At 35.1% G+C, this 21,495-nt stretch overlaps 1 protein-coding gene across 1 annotated transcript in view; it reads left to right on the top strand.

The window, feature by feature from the left end:
* The window catches only part of BCAS3 (BCAS3 microtubule associated cell migration factor), a 598,955-nt gene that overhangs the window by 34,608 nt on the left and 542,852 nt on the right, over positions 1-21,495 (top strand). Inside the window, 1 exon segment of the mRNA XM_027625284.2 lies at positions 15,852-15,933. Within this exon segment, the coding sequence (XP_027481085.2) occupies positions 15,852-15,933 (82 nt within the window).

A 21,495-nucleotide genomic window follows, 5' to 3' on the forward strand; every position in this document is an offset into this window, starting at 1 on the left:
TCATGTGTTATTTCATTTAACACAGACAATCATTTCTATGATTATTAATATTCATTTTAGTGGTTATATGCTTTCTGGACATAGAATAAGATATAGAAGTTTCAGGGAGGAAATTTGAATTGCAGGATGAGGACTTGGATTTATTGATCTTTCAGCCAGTATGAACTCATTAAAAGTCTTTGAGTAACAAGAGATACATTCCAAAATCCATATTTAATAAAGATTTTTCTTGCAATGATGGTGGGATGGATGGAGAATAAGAAAAGAAAAGGTTATTAGGCCAGTTAGGAGTCAATTTCAACATTATCCAAATGTGGGATGTTGTGAGCCTGAATTGTTTATTGTGGTATCTGATAATACATTAAGAGGAGAGAAGAGTCAAAGATGTTCCCAGGGTTCTGACCTGGGGCTGGTGCTACCTGGTATGTAAGATGGCATTGTTTTAGAAGAAATGTAATTTTATTATTAGACTTAGACTTGCGTTATGTTAAAAATTATATAAGGCAAAAATTGCATTACGTAGTGTAAGTAATAAAGAATTCTCATTTAAAATTTTCAGCAGCTAAGAAACCCGAGATATACCTTTGTAAAAGTCCTGATAGTTTTCCCTACTTTTTTGCTATGTGTTTGAATGGCTGCTTAGTTTTATCATGCTCTTTTGAAATTCTTAATATCTTAAACAATCTTTCAAGTGTGTTCATTACAACACCTAGAAGATGACAGTTGCTTTGCATGAAACAGTATATTTATTTATTTATTTAGTTTCAAAGAGGTTTTTTTTTATGTTTCAAGTTTTTATTTAAATTCTAGTTAACATACAGTGTAATATTAGTTTCAAGAGTAGAATTTAGCGATTCATCACTTATATATAACACCTAGTGCTCATCACAAGTGCCTTCCTTAATACCCATCCCCCATTTAGCCCATCCCCACCCCCCACACTTCCCCTCCAGCTCCAGGAAAGCACCAGATGTTAACTCATGTATAGTTTAGGTTCAGTAACTTAACATTTGGAGTGCTTTCTTGGAGCTTTGGATGTACTTCAAAGATAATGACGCTAGGTGTCGCTAACATACTGCATTAAGAAAAGTGCAGCTGTCCCTTGAAAGAAGTGTTTGCCCTAAAGGTTATAGCTTAAGTAGCTTTACATCACAGTGTTAGAGAAACATGCAAGGGCATAGTTGAGGTAAATACCAGTTAATCTATTATTTATTAGAAGTTGGATGCCAATAGACCTTGCCATGTCAAGATTGCTAGCCAGGAAACAATTTTTATGAGTTTCATTTGCGAGCAATATAAGGTCCGTGATTTGGGGTAACTGGCAAGCAGAGAAAGTTTGAATATGGACCTGAATCAAAAAATAGTGTTCGTTGAGAGTGGGGCCTTATTTTGTTTGGTCTAGTCTCATGTTACTGGGAAGGGAAATAAAGGACAGCTCTTTAGTCATCCACAGCGGAAGAGCTTTGGGAGTCATGAAGTGAGTAAAAGCAAAAATGAGGAGTAATGTTGAAATAACTTCTAGAATCCACCTGTATTAATGGAGAAAAATACTTTTGCTTAGAGTGTGTTTCTTACCGTGTCACTTTAGAGAAATCTTGCATCTGAAGTTTAATCTCACCTTATTTTAATAGTGGCTTTATCTGACTTTGTTGATTTAATATACACATTCTGAGTTTGAAATTTATTATTGTAAATTGGAATTTTTCTTGTTTGAAATATTTTTGATGTCTTTCTACTCTAAAGCAGAAGGTTATTCTTTGGACAGAAGTAGACATTTGTGGAAGGTAGTGTTTTCTTTTGTTATAAATTCTCTTGTTATAAATTTTATTGAATATATTAAGTGCCGTAAAGTGCACAGATCTTAAGTGTACAGATTGAATTTTTGTGTATGTATATAAACTTTATACATCACTCAGATGAGGATATACAACATTTCCAGCAACTCTGAAGAGTCCCTTTTCCCTGTTAATATTGTCCTCCTTGTAACTCCAAGTAACCTGTATTCTGACTTCTGTCACCAGAGATTAGTTTTTCTGTTCTTGAACTTCATATTAAAAAAAAAATGTATATGGCCGTAGATAGTACAGTCTGTATTCTTTTATGTCTGCCTTCTTTCACTTAGCTGTATGGCTATGAGATTCTTTCATGTTCTTGTGCATAGCAGTAATTTGTTCTTATTTTTTTCTTTGTGGTATTTTATCATGAATACAACACATTTTAAACAGTCCATTATATAGCCAATAGTCATTTTTGTTGTTTCCAGTTTTTGGGTATTATGAATAAAGCTGCTATGAACGTTCTTCTATATGTTTCTTGGCAGATGTACACTGCACCCATTTCTCTTGGATGTATAGACCTGGAGTAGATTTGCTGTGTCATAGTGTAGATGTATGTTTAACTTTAGTACATATAGCCAGTTTTCCCAAAGTAGTTTTACCAATATGTATGTCCACTAGCAATGTATGAAAGTTTCATTTGCTTTCTATTTCTCATTGGCTGTTGGTATTTTCAGCTTTTAAAATTTTAACCATTCTGATAGGTATGTACCAGTATCTCACTGTGGAGTTTTAAAGATGCTTTTCGTTTTGCAGTAATTTTAAACTTCTAGAGAATTTTACAAGGTACTCCTTGATTTACCCAGATTTACCACTTATGGAGATTTTGCCCCATTTGCTGTATTAGTCTCTCAATTTTTTTATTTGTGCAGAATTTTTTCTGAACCATTTATCAGTAGGAGAAATTATGTACCCCTTTTCCAGAAATAATTCATTATATATTTCCTAAGAACAACCACATTATCTTATACAGCTATAGCACTGTCAAAACCAGGACATTTATATTTGATAAAATACTATTATATAACCTACAATCCATTTTCTGATTTCATCATTTGTCTTAATAGTCTCCTTTGTAGGTATTCTTACATTTTCACTTTCTTAATGTTGTCTTTTGATGACAGAAATCTGGATCAAATTTTAAGTGGTTTACTCTGTTAATGCCTTTTGTATCATTGTTTACTCTAAGACCATGAGGATATTCTCCTATATTTTCTTTTTAAAGATTTATTTTTTATTTGAGAGAGAGAGAATTCGCGTGAGCTGGGGGAGGGGCAGAGGGAGAGGGAGAGAGAGAATCTCAAGCAGACTCTGCACTGAGCACAGAGCCCGACATGGGGCTCAATCCCATTACCCCGAGATCATGACCTAAGCTAAAACCAAGAGCCCAATGCTTATCTGACTGAGCCACCCAGGCACACCCTCCTAGATTTTCTGTTAGAGGTGGTTTTTATCTTTGGTTTTATGATCCATTTGAAATTTTTTTGTGTATAGTATGAGACGGGTCAAGGCTCCTTTTACTTAAAATTAAAAAAAAAAAATTCATCGATTCAGCACCATTTCCTGAAAAGAACATACTTTCCCCTCTTAATTGCAGTAATACCATATATGTGTGGGTAATTTTTGCCCTCTCTTTTGTTTATTTTTTACCTATTTTTGAATTGATTTGTAAAATCTTTTTATTTTGAAATAATTATAGACTCATGGGAAGTTGCAGAATATTATTTAGAATCCTGTATACCCTTCACCCAGCTTCCCCCAAAGGTGGAATCTTATATAAACTATAGTGTAGTGTCAAAACCAGGAAATAGACAATTACGTTGATTTTTAAAAATATTTTAGTTTGTCTTTTCCAGTTTTATATAGATATAATTGACCTACTACGTAGATTTTTAACACCATAAATTATGATAGTTTTGCCTGTTTTGAACTACATCTAAGTGGACTTATAGGATATGAGCCCAATCAGATTTTCATCTGTAGAAACAATGAGTAATCTTGAAACTGAGTCCCAGATTTTTTTGAATTGGCCATATATTAATATTCTTTAAATCTGGTCTGGGGGTTATTGACAACTAGAGAAAGAGTGTACATTGATCATATAGTTCTCATATTCTATGCCTTTGCTTTCTGTCCTTTTTCTTTATGTATACTTTCCTGATTTAAAAAGTATTGGTCAGCTTGATGGGAACTAATCAGAAGTGATAACAAAAATAAAAAAAAGATTGTTTTAGAGGGTTAACATTATTTTAAATAGGAAATTATCTAAAATTATAAGGCATGAAAACATGCAAATATAAAATATATATGTTTGTGACTCAATCTTGCCATTATTGACATTTTAGACCAGATGATTCTTTGTTATGGGGGGCTCTCCTTGTACATTGCAGGATATGTAGCTACATCTGTTGCCTCTGCTAGATGCCCAAAGCAACTCCTATAACTGTGACAATTAAAAATGCCCTCCCCTTCTAGAACCTCTTCAGGTTGAGAACCACAACTCTATAGAGAAAATTCTGGTTGAAACCACTGGCTTAGATATATATAATTTAAGGGGAAAAGTTGTGTGTAGTTAAGAATATCAGGGATTTACTGTGTATATGTGTGTGTGTGTATATATATATATTTAGCTTATGAGTTCTAGTATTTTCTGGGAATCTTGATTTTGTATTAGCAGTTGGAAGAATTCTTTCTTTCTTTTAAATTAATTATTTATTTTTAAAGATTTTATTTATTTATTGGTCAGAGCGAGCGAGCGAGAGCACAAGCAGGGAGAGCAGCAGGCAGAGGGAGAAGCAGGGTCCCCGCTGAGCAAGGACCCCCTCCCCCCCATGTAGGACTTGATCCCAGGACCCCGGGATCATGACCTGAGCCAAAGGCAGACGCTTAACGGACTGAGCCACCCAGGTGTCCTGCAGTTGGGAGAATTGTTTGTAAGCCTCTCTACAACTGTGGTCATGTGTTTTGTTTTTTTTTTTTTAAGATTTATTTATTTTTAGAGAGAGAAAGAGAGGTGCATAAGACGGGGGAGGGGCGGAGGGAGAGGGAGAGAGAGATCTCAAGCAGACTCTGCACTAAGCACAGAGCCCAATGTGGGGCTCAGTGTCATGGCCCTGAGATCATGACCTGAGCTGAAACCAAGAGTCAGTTGCTTAACCAACTGAGTCACTCAGGCTCCCTGCACTGTGGTCATATCTTAATGGTCTTTATATATCTGGTGCCAAGTACACTGTCTGGCAGTGAGTTGGTTATTTGTATGCGTTCATTTATATTTGTATGTGTATATGTACACATATGTATATATATATGTTTAGTAAATGTGTTTCAAGATTTCAGTCTTTTGCTGAATAGTTTCCTCTACTTCAGAAAGACCAAAATTAAATTTCATAATCATTTGCTTTTTGCTCACAACCTATTCCATTCCTAATCTATCTCTTCTTCCTAAAATCTCTATTTTTATTAATTAATAGCACCATAATTTTTCCATTCAACCACATTGAAACTTTAGGGCCTATGACAAGTATAAGAGGATACAAATACAACTAAGACCTAAGCCTTGAGGAGATCATAGTCTGCTTATGTGAGATCTCACTACTTAATTGCAGTCTGTGTCAGTGCTTTCCAAATGGGAGTACTTTTGCCCCCAAGGAGGCATTTGGCCATTTTTGCAGAAATTTTTTATTGTCACGATTGGGAGTTGCTACTGGTCTCTGGTGGGTAAAAGCCAGAGATGGTGCTAAGCTTCCTACAATATCCAGGACAACTTCCCACAATAAAGAATTGTCCCTTCCAAAATGTCAGTAGGGCTGAGGTTGAGAAACCCTGGCCTGTGAGATCAGTGTTACAGTGGAGGAATGAATAGCGTGCTATAGAGCACTGAGTAGTGATGACATGCCTGGGGGAGTTTGGACACTTGTGCTGCCTAATGAAGTTTCATAATGTTAATATAAATAATAGCATCTATAATGGGGATAATGTGAATATACCACACACATTCTTTTAGGCACTTTACCTATTATTCTCTCTTATCCTGTCAATTTTATGATTTTTTTTAAAGTTTTTTTTACTTTTAAGTAATGTCTACACCCAGTGTGGGCTTGAACTCACAACCCTGAGATCAAGAGTTGCACGCTCCACTGACTGAGCCAGCCACACACCCCTCAATTTACTTTTTAGTGTTATTCTCATTTTATAGATAAAAAAATTAAAGCTCATATTTAACCCCTACAAACTCACAACCTCTCCACTCTCAACATTCCACATCAGTAGTCCCCCTTCATCTGTGGTTTAACGTCCCACGATTTCAGTTACCCACAGTCAACTGTGGTCCAGAACCAGATGATCATCCTTCTGACGTATCGTCAGAAGGTCAGTAGTAGGGGCGCCTGGGTGGCTCAGTCAGTTAAGTGTCTGCCTTTGGCTCAGGTCATGATCCCAGGGTCCTGGGATTGAGCCCCATGTCGGGCTCCCTGCTCACTGAGGAGCCTGCTTCTCTCTCTCCCTCTACCTGCTGCTCCCCCTGCTTGTGCTCTCTCTCTCTGTGTGTCAAATAAATAAAAAATAAAATCTTTAAAAAAAAAAACCCAAGAAATTGCTGACAGTTTTTCAGAGAGGTTGTATCATTATATGCTTCCATCTACAATATCTGAGAGTTCTCGTTGCTCTACTTCCTGCTACCATTGGTGTTGTCAGTCGGTTTTTTTATCATCTTGTCAATCTTACAAGTTCGTATGATATCTGTTTTACAGACAAAAAACCTTAGGCTTCTATTTAATATAATGTTTCTCTTTGGCTAGATATCCATTGCAAAACTATCCTCAGTCCACAGATTATATCAGGATAGGTTTACAAGGCCAATAAAATATGACAAACTCAGCCTTTTAGAAGTGGAAAAAGGCTGTAAACCCAAATCGGCTTATCTGTAGCACTGTTTTCTCTCTTTCCAATTGGACATGTATTCCGCACAAAATAAAATAACAAGTCAAAGGGAATCCAATCTGTGGGTGAGTGATGGTGAAGTGTTTATGACGGCTGCTAGGCTGACACTCTCTGTCATGGTGTTACATTGACTTCTGAACACCTTCCAGTCTGCCTCCAGGCTTGTGCGTCTGTGTAGTCTGAGTGGTTTTACATTAACATCTACCCTGAGTAAGATCTTTTTGACTACCGAAGTGTTACTTGCAAATGGAAGATACCATTAGGGCTGCTTCAAAGCTCGGAATGGTATTTGGACTGGTGGTGCCGAAGTAGTGGCTGGGGTTTTGAAGTGTAATGTCTAAATCTGTGTTGCGTAACCAAAGGAACGTGTGAGTTTAACTGGCCTTCCTTTGATCTTCCTTTCAAAAATCAGGCTGAAGGAGAAAGGTGAAAGTCGCCCTAAAAATACTCCTCTCCGTGTGTGCGAAAATTTCGAAGTATGAAAATATGATTACAAGTTCCATTCATTATTTGTGTTCTGTGGTTTTCATATTGTTCTTGAAACTCACTTCCTTCTTGCCTCCAGTTTTGTATTTTGAATTTAGTGTCAAGACCAAAATACAGACTCGGTTGCTGTCTGCTTTATGTGGTTAGCAAATATCTGCTCTATAAGTTGTTAGTCCTCAAAAATATGTGTTTTAGGTGGTTTTTGTGGTTTGCATTTTTTTCTTGATGGCATACAGAGTAGGTTACGGAGATACTGACACTCTGACATTAACTGAATCATTTGTGGTTAGTTAGGCAAAAATAAAACAAAAACCCTGTCCCTGTCTTCCTCCTAATGTTAGGAGCTTTCAAAAGAATGACTTTTTTTTACTATTAGGAATACTTTCTTTAAACTGCGCTATCTAAACTTTTTGAAATTGTTGGAAAGAGCTGTGACACAGAAAATAACGCCCTGGCAATGACTTGTTAGTGAAAAAAGGGCCTGAGTTTAAAAATGGTTTTGAATACAGTATATTAATAGGAGATCTCATGCCTGTCTTGTCTGGTCATTTTGGGGGAATATTGTTCTTTGTGTCCTCAGATCTAAAATGAAAATATATCATCAAATTGACTCACAGGGTGATTCTGGAGAGAGACTATCAGCTCTTACTGGAGATTGCTTTGAAGTTGTAATAGTTACTCATGTAGCTGGTGCGGTCTTTTGTTGCTTCTTAGCTGAATACCTCAGTATAAGATGATACTTCTCACTTCTTTCCCTATCTCCCTTTATATTTTTACCTTTCTTCCCTAATTAAAAAAAAATTATTTTGACTTTTTAAGTTAAAAAAACACTCATGAAGCAATCTTCTTTTTAAAGAATTTCATCATCAGTTCAGTTGTGTGGTCTGTATGATTAGCACATATGTAACAATTAGTGAAGTGGTAACTGTACACTTGTACATTTAAATTGGCTAAGTGAGTTCCTGTTGTTGCTTTAAGAACTGAATTCCTTAGTGTTAGACCTCATCACTTTTTCATTCTCACTCTGTATTTCTACCTTTTATCCTTATTTTTTGGGGGGTTATCAGGGAAGGTTAAACTTTATTTGTGGAATTTCCACATTTTTCCATATCTCTATCCATATCTCTATAAATAAAAATTAATAGACTATTTTTTATACATTTACATAAAAATTAAGTAGAAGGTACAGAGAATTCCTATATCCCCTCACCACCCCATTTGTCCCTGTTAACATCTTGCCTTAGTAAGGTACCTTTGTTAAAACTAATGAGCCAATATTGATAAATTATTAATAACTTAAGTCTATAGTTTGCATTTTTTCCCTAGTTAAAAATTTTTTTTTATTTGGTGGTAGCTTTTAAGTTTAAAACTAGTGAAATGATGCTCTTTTTTAAGGAACTTCATTTCAGTTATGTCTGTCTGGTTAGTGCATGTGGAACAATTAGAAAGATTGCTAGCCCTACATTTGCATATTTAAATGGGCTGTTTTTACATCACAGGTGGTAAGAAAACCTGTCGCAGGTAAAAACATCATATAAACACGTAAAGGTTGGAATGAGTGTGGGATATTTGCCAGAGATGGTGGAGACTGCCTTGATCTTGAGTAGAAGTGTGAAGACTAGTGTGATAAAAACTGCAGCACAGATGATGTGCTCCTTCCCACCTTGGTAAGAGTCCTTTTACTGAGAGCTGTAAAACATAGGAAGTAATATACCGGTGGGCTTAAGTATGAGTTGTAGCAAATGTGTTTTTATGATACGGTATTATAACACATTTCCAGACACGACATGTTAATAACACGCTTTGAGAACAGTGGGGGTAAGTCCAGTTTATGCTGAATACCATCAAGATTGAATAATGAGACTGATACAGACCCTGTCATTTATTCATCCATTCATTCAACAGGCATCTTCTTGATTTAACTATGTTTTATGTTGCATCTTTTAAATACACAATTTAGTCATCACAGTTGCCTTGTTAGGTAGATGTATCGTCACCCCTTATTTTAAAGCCAGACTCAGAGTTAGCAAATTTGTATAGTTCATAAGTTATTTTCTACTAAAATAAACTTTTGGAATATTTGATGTTGTTAATGTGTGATATTTGTCACTGATGATCCTGGCTTATTGTTATGTACTTGGCATTGTTGCCATAGGCCATGATTTTGGGAAAAGAATAAAACTTCCAGGGTCCCCCCTGTTGGCTGCTTTTCCTCCCTCAGACTTCCTAGGTGGAAACAGAGCCATTACTAGTCTGGAGCACTCTGACGTGAAAGATATTTTTGATTGAAAGTCAGGATATGCATGAGGTAAACACAGGGAATACTTTTTCTTCTGTTGTCTTTCATGTCTGGTGTCTTGGTTTTCGATTCGTATTTCTGGCCTGGAAATCATCTGCTATATATGCTGTAGCCATTTTGAAAAAAATAGGCAAATTAATACCTCTTTTTAATTTTTTTATTTTAAAGGTGAAAACTTGTTTCAGTATTTATCAAGAAAAATACTACTAATCATTATCTTTTGTTTGAGCTGACTTGAGTTATAGGGAAAGATATAGTAATTTTTGTATGTTTTCTATCTTAAACAGGGACTGAATCTGCTTTGAATGTTTGTATGAATTTTTACAAATCAATATTTTCCACTTCAAGAGATGGATATCATTTTGCTATAACTAAACCATCATACCTTAGTTTGGGGGAAAGGTTGCTCATTACTGGATTTGGAATTAAGATATGAATTCGATTAGGTACAAAAAGTTCTACCTTTTTCTTGAAATGAGTTCTTGAATCTCATTCATATTCTGAACTGTTTATCATATATACATCTGGAAATCGAAGGTCCTTCAGCACAAAAATCTTACATCATTTGCCTTGATGGAGGGCCACTATAATAAAGACTGTTTATATAGTTTGAGGCAGCATTGCTTTTCAGAGGAGACTGATCTGCATTTCATTCACTGTGCATAATAGATTTAAATCCATAATCCCTTAGCATTAGGCAACTGTAGTGGGCAGGAGACTTTAACCGTCATTCATGGAATAGTATAACTACTGAATTCCAGTAAGCAAATGAAAAGACATTCGATAAATCTCCTCAGTCGTGAAGAAAATGCAAATTAAAACCACAGTGACGGTCCCATTGAACACCCACCAGAATGGCTGATACAAACAGTTGGTGAGGATTTGGAGCAGGTAGAACTCTTTCACGTTGCTGGTGGAAGTGTAAATTTGTACAATCACTGTAGAAAACTATTTTGTTGAAATCTACAAAATGTGCACATATGCCTAACATAGGAGCAATTGTACTAGTAGACATATACCCAGAAGAAATACATATGTGTGTTCGCTAAACGAAATGTGCAAGAATATTCGTAGCAGTGTTCTTTACAATGTTATATTAAAAATGGTAAAATCATGGCTCTCAAACAACTGTAAAATGGACACATGTCATCGATTTTATTTAACACATTAATAAATGAGGTATTATTTGGCAAGTTGTTACAGCTGCATCAAAGGAGAATCTTAAGAACCGATTCAGGCAATTAGGGGAATACTGAAATGAACTTGTTATGAGATGCAAACTTGGTTAATATACTATTGAAACTAAAATGTACTGCCTAGAATCATCTCTTTTATAGAATGCAATTGAGTTGTATCTCTTCCAGACAAAATTCATTTGCATTTCTGTGGACAAGAGGCAGTAGCATTACTATTGGTTTTCTATTCTTTTTCAATTCTATTCTATTTTCAATTCTTACAGTATTGCAAAATAACCCAGTCAAAACAAAGGTGCAGATGTCTATAGAATCAGATAACCCCAAAGGGTCCACTAGACACACTTGGTAATCCATTGAAAGGACATAGAGTAATTCTTTTCTCACTTGAAAGTTTTTTTGCAATTTCTCCTGACATCTTAAGAGTCAAAAACTAGAACCAACCCAGAAGTCCACCAACAGTAAAATGGATAAGTTGTAGTATTTTTCATGCAATGGAAATCTGTATAGCAACAGGAATTAAAAAAAATACAATAAAAAAAGAAAAACATACAATCATATGCAACAATACCAATGAATTTCATATACATATAATGTGCACAAGAAGCCATTCACGAAAGAGTGCATACCGTGTGATTCTATTTGCATAAAATTGAACAAGTAAAACTTACATGTAATGTGTTAGTGGTTATGGTCATTCTTGAGTTGGGTTTGTGACTCGGAAGGAGTGTGGAGGGACCTTCTGAGTGTCTATCATGTTCTGTTTCTCTGCTGGTAACAGAGGTATATTAACATGGAAAATTCATTAAGCTGCACATATATATATGATTTATGTGTTATTTCTTTGTCTGTTATTTTCAACAAAGTTTGCTAAAAAGAATCAACTGCAGACACAGTTCTTCAATTTGGCCAGTATCTAAAAGGGGAGTTGGGGGTGTAAATATGTACTCTTGTCTTGATTCTGAGTCATTATAGAGCATTATTATTATTGTTGATATTTGATTGACTTTTCTCTTTTGTAGTCAGATACCTTTGAAAAGTCATCGCTTATTTCAGAGACAAGTTTGGTTCTGAGGGCTAGATGACCTTCATTTGCTTTTAGAATTCTCTTAACAGTAGTTAAAAAGCTCTCCCACAACATTTATAGCCCTTTCTCTGTGTGTATTATTGTCTCGGCTGTTATAATTTCCTTTTGCCGTAGATTGAGTTGTGAGATTCTAAACTTGTACTCCCCCCCTACTTTTTTGGTTTGGTATGTAATTTGCATATTTTCACCATGCGAAAGCTATTTTCTATGGTTGGAAAAGATTTTTTTCCTACAGTGTGAACAAATCATTCTTTGTTCTCCTTATTGTGCCTCCAAACTGGTACGTCCGGTTTATGCTCCAAACAACAAAAGTCTGTCATCAGAAATTAAAATGCCAGTAAGAACAAAGGCAGAGACCCATGAGGAACTCTTGGAGAGGTTTCCTCCCTGTTTGCTCCTCTCCCCAAGTTACCACCGTTGCCAGGAAGTTGGAACATTGCTTGGTACACTCCTTCCTTGTAGTTCTGCCCTTGTATTTATTATTATTGTTGGTCTAAAAATGAACTTACAGCTCCTGGTAATTCATGTCAGGATATATAAAATCCTCATCTCTGAGATTTTTTTTGGTCATTTTCAATGAGCTCTTTTTTAAGAGATGTAAAAATCACCGTGAAAGCCTTTAAAAAAGTTAATCAGTTTTGACACTCATTTATTTGAGAGCAGAATTACCAGTGAACATACTGTATAAAATTATTAGAGGCAATTGAAAGCGGCAGCTAAAGCCGAGCCTGTAAGGACTTATCCATCTTGTGTTCTTTCTAAAATGTGCACACATCATGTCTTTATCTGTATATACTTTGTTGGCACTTTTATTCTGAAATAGTATTCCAATGTAGCAGTTGCACGCACAGTTTGGAGAGTTCGCTCCTCTCGGAAGTTTGACATTTGTGACTCACTTATGGTACTTTAGAATTAGGCTTCTAACAATCTTTTTAACATACTCACAAATATCTATGGCGACAGGATGTTTCTTTATCCCTCCCTTCCCTTGTGTTGTAATGAAAGATTCTGGGATTTAACTTAGAGGTAATAAATGATGGGTAACCAACGCAGGATGCATTTTGTAATCATTCCTCATGTTCTTTCTTACCTGTTGCTGTACATTTGAAGAGGGATTTAGAGTAGAACTAATGATGTATTGTATGGTGACTAACGTAACATAATAATATAAAATAAAATTAAAAATAGGATTAAATTAAAAAATAGAGTAGAAGCTAGGAATAGAATAGAGCATTTAGGTCTGTTTTGAAAGCTGTTACGCTGAGGAGCATGGTGTGTTCTGATTTCAAAATGTTTTTCGATGTCAGAGTAAGCTCTTGTACATTAAATCCAGTGTTAACAAGCGTTTATCATATTGTGAGAATGCCAAGACAAGTTTGCCTTATTCTTTATTATTTAGTGTAATTTAGTACATAGCTGAATTAAGCATTAGACTTTTTTTAACTTTAATTATTTAACTTTATTTTATAGAACCAAAAGCTAAGTGCTAGACCTGTGGCATATGGCAATAATAGTACAGAGCAGACTTTGTGTCAGAATACTATGATGTTATAGGTATGAACTTATATCTGTTATAGTGAGAAGTGTTTTTCGTTGCTCTGAATTACAATTTCAGTGCAAGTTCTACGGTGTTGTTTTATAATTTATTTTTTATTTCCTTGTTAATAGAAATAGTATGTATATTGAAGAAGAATATCATTTATCCATTCTTATATCTTCATTTTCATGGAGATAGCCAATAATAACTCCATAATATAATTGGATTACATTAGCGATATACCTTTCAGTGCAAGTGTGCGTAAGATCAAAGAGATCATGATTTTTAGATTTCAGAGAATGTATGATTCCTGTACTGGGTGGGAGGTTGAACAAAGTGACCTTTTAGGACTTTTTCTAGATTTTAAATTCTGTTCTCTAATAGTAAACTATAGACTTAAGAGCTACAGTATCTAATGGCCATGTTTTCCATGTGGAAAATTAATGTTCACAAAGGAATTTATAGAGAGCTCAGTTCTTATCTTTGGCTGTCCTGAGTGTATGGCTTTGGTATGTTTAATCGGTGATAGGTGGTGCTGTTGTTGCACAGTTAGTGTGAAGAGCCTAGCATTCCTCAGATCTTCTGCATCCCAAGTGTTCCAGAAGGATTTGCCACTGTGGCCCGTGAATGAGTTGTAATAATTTTTATAAGCCAAATGACTATGATGTATCTTTAGGTATCATCATAATTTAACATTTATAAGAAACAAAATATTTGTGATTTGCAGCTCTTAAGTATGGATTGAAGAAAAGCTGAAGATCTGAACAAGCAGTTAATCTTAAAGACAGCTCTGCAAATACACAGTTTAATATTGAAAGCTTTAGAAGCCATTTATCTTGTATTGTTGATATTCTAAACTGCTTGTTTGGCAGGCCTATTAAAAAACTGCCATCAGCATGTTTCCTCTATATCTGTTGTCAGTTCTTGGGTATTTAGAACTAGTTTTATCTTTTTTGCCATTTTCCCTGTCTGATATTACATATTCCGTCAAAAACTTGAGAATTAGGAAAATGTATTTTGAACTACATTACCACTTAAAGCAGTCTGGAAAGCCTTTCTTAACTAATTCTAATTTAATCTGCTCAAAACTAAAGGTAGCAGCAGAGTGTTTCCTTGAGCCACTAGTTTTGAAAAGCAATTGTTTTCACGCTCAACACATATATTGTCATATGCCTTTTACCTTTGGACTAATAGACTACGGTACTCTTTATATGTGAGGAATAAATCTGATATGACTCAAAATGAACATTCACGCGGTGTTTGATCTGGTTGTATAATAAAAATGATGACATTTAAAGATGCTTACATATTACTTTTGTAATTCATAGAATATTGAAATTGGGGTGTCTGGGTGGCTCAGTCACTTAAGTGGCTGCCTTCAGCTCAGGTCATGATCTCCAGGACCTGGGATCGAGCCCCACATTGGGCTCCCTGCTCGGCAGGAAGCCTGCTTCTCCCTCTCCCACTCCCCCTGCTTGTGTTCCCTCTCTCGCTGTGTCTCTTTCTGTCAAATAAATAAATAAAATCTTAAAAAAAAAGAATATCGAAATTACAAGTATCTTTGAGGTCTTTAGCTCCTTTACCTTTTCAGTTTATAAATGCAAAAGAATACAGGCTGAGGGGAGGTGGGGGAAGGAGTGGGGAGATGTTGGTCACAGGGTACAGAGTTGCAGTTATGTAGGATGAGTAGGTCTAGGGAGCTGATGTTCATGCGTGATGGCTATAGTTAATAACACTGTATTGAATACTGGAAAACTGGTGCTCTCATCATACAAACAAGGTAACTGAGGAGATGGCTGCAGTGATCATTTTATCATGTATGTATGTTAAATCATCATGTCATACACCTTAAATAAATACAATTTTCACTCAAAATATATTTTAAAAGGTAAAAAAATATAGGTTTATAGATGTTAAATGATTATTCAAGGTGGTTAACAGGTAGGTAGTTGCAGGACCCTGACAGGGTACACAGGTTATTCACATTTACTGCAGTGTTTTTTGCAATATGTTTTGCTTTTTCTCATTTACAACACATTTACAAAAGTTAGTACCACATTTAAGTTCTGCTTTTCAGAATACTAAGAATATTTACCTTTTTCTTACATGGAAAACTTCATACTAATTTAAAAAATCATAGTTGCTTTGCTCTAAAATGAAAGGCAATCATGCAGAACTGAGCAGACTTATAGTAGTTTATTAAAGATAAGAATTGTAGATTTTAAGAACAGATCATTCATTTTCCTATTTATATCAAGTGTGTGCTCTTACCATTTTCTCAAAATATTTGTGGTAATTTAAACATGAATATTACTTCATGTGTATGAACAATCATAAATGTGTGTGTCTGTGTGCGTGTGTGCATATCTTGTATTTCAGACGAAAAATTGTGACAAAATTTAGGAGATTTTATTTTCTTATGATCATGTTCTGACCTGCGTTTTCATTTACTGAAATTTTTTGTCTTCTCATGCAGATCAGTGGGGAAGCACAGGAGCTCTTTTCTGTCCGACATGGCCCCATTCGAGCGGCTAGAATCTTGCCTGCTCCACAGCTTGGTGAGTGTAGCCCTTAAGAAACAAATCATTCAGGAGTTTCTCTTTTATTGGTTCTGGACTACCGACAGCAAGAATGCTAACTAAAGTCTATTTTCCTCCAAGTGTCCATGCCCTTGCCTTCCTCCCCACAAGATAAACTCTTGTTCTGTCAGTTGAGATGGAAATAGGTAATCTTAACCAATTCAATATGGCCATTCACATTCTACTGTGGTTTTGATTTATCTTCATCCTCTTTGATCTCGATTTAGCCTCTGACTTTGCTGGCTCTTTCTTGAAGCCTTCTTCTCTCTTGGTTTGCTTGGCATTACTCTTCCCAGATCCCTTCCTTGCTGACTGTGCTGCTTTTGTTACGTTTCTGGCTTAGCTTTCTTCTGTGGGTATTCCCCAAGTCTCTCTTGTTCTCATGTCTTTGCTCTTCGCCTTGGAGAGCTTGGTTTTCACCATTATCTCGCTCGTAGAGGAGTCTGCTGTCTGCATTTCCAGTGATGTCAGAAGTACAGTATCGGGCTTTTGACCTTCGATCTCTGCTTTAAAAATGAATACTTCTTAATGCTTAATGTTGTATTTAAATATTACGTATGTTTTGTTTTTATTTAAAAAAAATCAAATACATGTTTAAATTAAACCTGCTCTTTGGGTCCCTGAATAACTCCTGGCTCTTTAATGATCTGAGCTTTCTGTTGTGTTTTCTCATTAACTTGCCTGTGTTCACTCAGTAATGTTTTTTTGCACGAGCAATAAAAACACAGTCAATTAAATCTTGTTTGCATACTTTAAAATCTTTTAAAAAGGATATTAAAATATTTTAATTCTATTGTATTTTAAAGTTTTTCCAGAAGTTGGGTAATCTTCCTTATAATACTTCATTGAGCAGTTAATTCTCTAAACTGGTAAGAATGCTGTTTGTTAAAACTTACTACCATGTGCATTATGCACCAACCATATGCATAAGTAATGTCAGGGATTATTTTAGTAGTTAAGTCTGCTTAATTGAAATGGAAAGGTGAAGGTAACAAGGCAATAACATCCTGCAGTCATGTAGAGACTTTTCTCCTTGTTATTGGACTATATGGTATATCCAGAGTCCAGCTGTCTCTGCTCTCTCTCTCTCTCTTGCTCTGTTTTTTGTTGCATTTGAGTTTTGGTGAAATCCTTTAAGGAGGAAGATTGTGAAACATCTTTTTCCAGAAGGTTTATGGAATAGCCAGCTTTCTCTTTGGGTGGTTGGACTCAAGAACAACTTTATTATTAAAAGACTTTGCTATGTCTTTGTTTCTTTTGTATGTAATTCACAGGCCGATTTTTCTCCCTTCAGTTCATTTATGAAGCTCTTTTGTTTATGCCATTTATTAATGTTCAACTTTTCTCAACTTCTACTTTGGGCAGAAATACTTCATGAGAGAGTATAAAGCTATAAAAGTTAATATTACTAGTAGAATTTGAGTATATTTATTTTGTCTAATTAAAAAAGATTTCTCTCTACTATACTTCTAAAAATTAGATTTGAAATATAATTTCACATAGCTAAATGTTCTTTTATTCAAAAGTTACATATATGTCACTTTTGTTGTATCTGATTAATTTTTAAGATTTGTTTTTACTGAAGTCCTACATGTGGCTGATCACATAAAATTTGTAATGGAAAATAGAACACCCCATCTCTCTCTTTTGCCCAGTTTGCTTTGTGTGATCATTTTGATGGAGTAAGTCTTTTAGTAGCTTTCTGAAAAAGGATGTGTGGTAAATTTTGTTTGTCTGAAGACATCTTTATTCTTTCTTAATTCTTGTTTGGTAATTTGGCTGGGTAACAAATACTTGTTTGTAAATGATGTTATTTGAGAATTTTGAAGGCATTGATCTAGTGTTATGATTGAAGAGTCTGAAGCCATTTTGATACCTTTTTCTTTGTTCTATGGCTTGTTTTTCCTCTCTGGGAGTTAGTAGAATGTTGGTCTTTGTTCCTAGTGTTCTGAAACTTTACATTGTTGTTTATTAGTTCATACATTGTCCTGGGCCCCTTCAATGTGAGAATGCAAGCTGTGTAGTTTTTTTTTTTTTTTAAAGATTTTATTTATTTATTTATTTGACAGAGAGAGAGAGAGAGACAGCGAGAGAGGGAACACAAGTAGGGGGAGTGGGAGAGGGAGAAGCAGGCTTCCCGTGGAGCAGGGAGCCCGATGTGGGGCTCGATCCCAGGACCCTGGGATCATGACCTGAGCCAAAGGCAGATGCTTAATGACTGAGCCACCCAGGTGCCCCTGCAAGTCGTGTAGTTTTGAGAAAATTTCTTAATTTTTTGATGATTTCTTTTAAGTTTTCTTTGTTCTCTTTTTTTGGTACTTATATTATTTGGCTCTTAGACCCCCCCAGACTGATTAATGATTAATTAAAAAAAATAATTTCTTTCATGTTCTTTTTGGGAGATTGTCTCAATGTGGATTACTAACTATTGAATAATTCTTTCTATTATCGCGTTTTTCTTAATCTTACCTTCTCATACCCAACACCTCGCTCTCTCTCTCAGCCTGTTCCCCTCTTCCTCTCCCTTTCCCTCTCTCTTTTTTTTTCTTTCTTGGTGTAATTTACATATGAATACTACCAAATAGAATGCATTGATATATAAAAAGAATTATGTATCATGACCAAGTAAGGGATATTTCAGAAATACAAGGCTGGTTAACATTTGAAAATCAATCAGTGTAATTCATATTAATAGAACAAAGAAAATCCATATGATCATCTTATTAGAAGTGGAAAAAAACCTTTGATAAAATTCGGTAGTCATTTATGATTAAAAAAACTTTCGGCAGGGTGCTTGGGTAGCTCAGTCGGTTGTCTGACTCTTGATTTCAGCTCAGGTCGTGATCTAGGGTCGTGAGATTGAGCTCCGCATTAGGCTCCTTGTTCAGCACAGAGTCTGCTTGAGATTCTCTCTCTCCCTCTACCTCTCCCCCTCCTCGCTCGCTCTCTCTCTAAATAAATAAAATCTTAAAAAACTTTCAGCAAATTAAGATAAAAAGAAACATTCTCAGTATAATAAAGATTATAAAAAAATCTACAGTTAACATCATACTCAATAGTGATATATTACTTTCCTGTTGATTTGGGATGGCTTCTACCATAACTTCTATTTATCTTTCACTGTAGGTCCTAGCCATTACAATAAGGCAAGAAAAATAAATAAAAGGTGTAAATATTAGAATGAAAGATGTAAACTTGTCTTTATTCATTGATAATTTGTGTATATGGAAAATACAAAAGAATCTATAAACTGTTAAAATTAATAAGTAAATTTAGTATAGCTGTTGCATACCAGGTGCATTAGATCTTTTGTGAACTGATCCCCTCACTGTGTTTTTCCAGCATCATTTTCAGTCATCCTTAACCAGTGTTCCCCCATCTTCCCCTTCCTTACCCTAATAGTACTCCTCTGTGATAGTTCTACTGAACTTTCATTTCCTCAAATGATCCATCCTCTTTAAGGTCATTTCATTGCTATTTCCTTTTCTAGAATTTTCATGTCCTTCTAACCCTTTTTGCTCCATATTCAATGTTAATAGTATACGCTCTTACAGTACTTACTGTTTTCTTTTTTTAAAGATTTATTTATTTATTTTAGAGGGGCAGAGAGAAAGAGAGAGAGAGAGTGTGTGTGTGCAGGGAGAAGGGGCAGAGGGAGAGGGAGAGAGAATCCCAAGCAAACTCTACACAGAGCATGAAGCTGACTTGGGGCTCAGTGTGGGGGCTCGATCTCATGACCCTGAGATCATGACCCAGGCAAGCTGAAACCAAGAGTCAGATGCTGAATCAACTCCACCACCCAGGTGCCCCAGGACTTACTGACTTTTTTCTTTCTTTCTTTCTTTTTTTGTTGCTCATTTACCTCTTGCTAGATTTTTTTTTTTAAAGATTTTATTATTTTTAAGTAATCACTACACTCAATGTGGGACTCAAACTCACAACCCTGAGATCAAGAGTCGCATGCTCCACCGACTGAGCCAGCTGAGGGCCCCATACCTCTTGCTAGGTTTGTAGTCTGTCTTCATATCTTTAGTGCCTCACCAAGTACTTGTTACAAGGTATTAATAAATATTTGTTGAAATTTGCTAAATGGTGTAATCTTTTGAAAATTATGACCTGGAAGAAAAGCAAGTTCCCTTTCTCTAGGTATTTCTGTGGAAGGTCTGTCCTTTAATTAAAAGTGAAAATCTGAAGGATTTGGATAGCATCTTATTCCACAGAAGATCATCATTAAATATAGTATAAATGGGCATTTACTTGTATCAGCATAGTTTATGGTTTCCTACTTCTTCATGGTCACTATCAATAATTGATTACTTTCTTAATGAACCTATACCTTTTCAGAATTTTTTAGACAGTGCTTCAGAAAACTATGACCAATTAGTATTCTTTTTAAAAAATTTTTTATTGTTATGTTAATCACCATACATTACATCATTAGTTTTTGATGTAGTGTTCCATGATTCATTGTTTGTGCATAACACCCAGTGCTCCACGCAGAATCAATTAGTATTCTTATATCAGATAAAAATTTTATTATCCTTCAAATCTTTCTAGAACTTATTTCAAGTAAAGCAAATTCTTCATATTCATTACTCTCAGTAGCCATTGTGGTTTTTAGTATCTCAATACCTCACATGTGAAATAAAATATATGTATGTGTTAATGTGCAAGTTGAAATTTTATATGATTATAAACTTTGTGCTAATAATGGTTATTTCCAAGGAGTGGGATCAGAAAACACGTTCACTTTAATATGTTTTTAATTTCTTAAAATAAAGATCATATAAAATAAAGATCATATAATTCTAACCAGTTAAATATTTATTATAAAAATTTAAGGAATACTAAAAGTAGAAAGTGAAAATTCACTTGGTTCTTTGTTATCACAGATAAACCTAGGTTACTTCTTTCCTTCCTTTTCTTCCTTCCTCCAGATACTGAGCATGTATTCACAGCTTAGAGTATACATTTCCTGTCTTTTCCCCTTAACATGCATGAAATTAACTTGTATTATGTCCAGGACCTGATTCATGTTCTTTACATGTGCTGCGTGTATTGGCTCTTGGGTGTGTGTGTCATTCCTTTGTATAAACATTTATATTAATTTTAACTTTTCCTTGTAACAAGTTATATTGTTACATACTTCTATATGTGTATATTTAAAAAAAATAAGGAATTATTTTCTTAAGGTAACTCTTAGCAGGGAATTACTGGGTCAAAGAATATATACATGTAAAATTTTGATAATGTTGTAAAGTTGCTTCTCAGGGTATACTAACATTTATACATGAAAATTCCTTTTTTCTCCAAGTCTGTCCTCTACTGGCTATTATGAATCTTTTTAGTCTTTGCATATCTGATGGAGGAAAATCCTCTTCATTTGTAATTTTTGGTCTTTTGAGTGCTAGGAAGAATGGAAAATATTCATGTTTTTGCTGTTTATTCTAATTAATACCATGCTTGTTTGTACTCTTTGCTCTTATTGATTGAACTATTTATTATTATTAGTGTGATACATTGTTATGGATATGTATCCTA

The sequence above is a fragment of the Zalophus californianus genome, chromosome 16 (assembly GCF_009762305.2).
Source record: "Zalophus californianus isolate mZalCal1 chromosome 16, mZalCal1.pri.v2, whole genome shotgun sequence".
Taxonomy (NCBI): Eukaryota; Metazoa; Chordata; class Mammalia; order Carnivora; family Otariidae; genus Zalophus; species Zalophus californianus.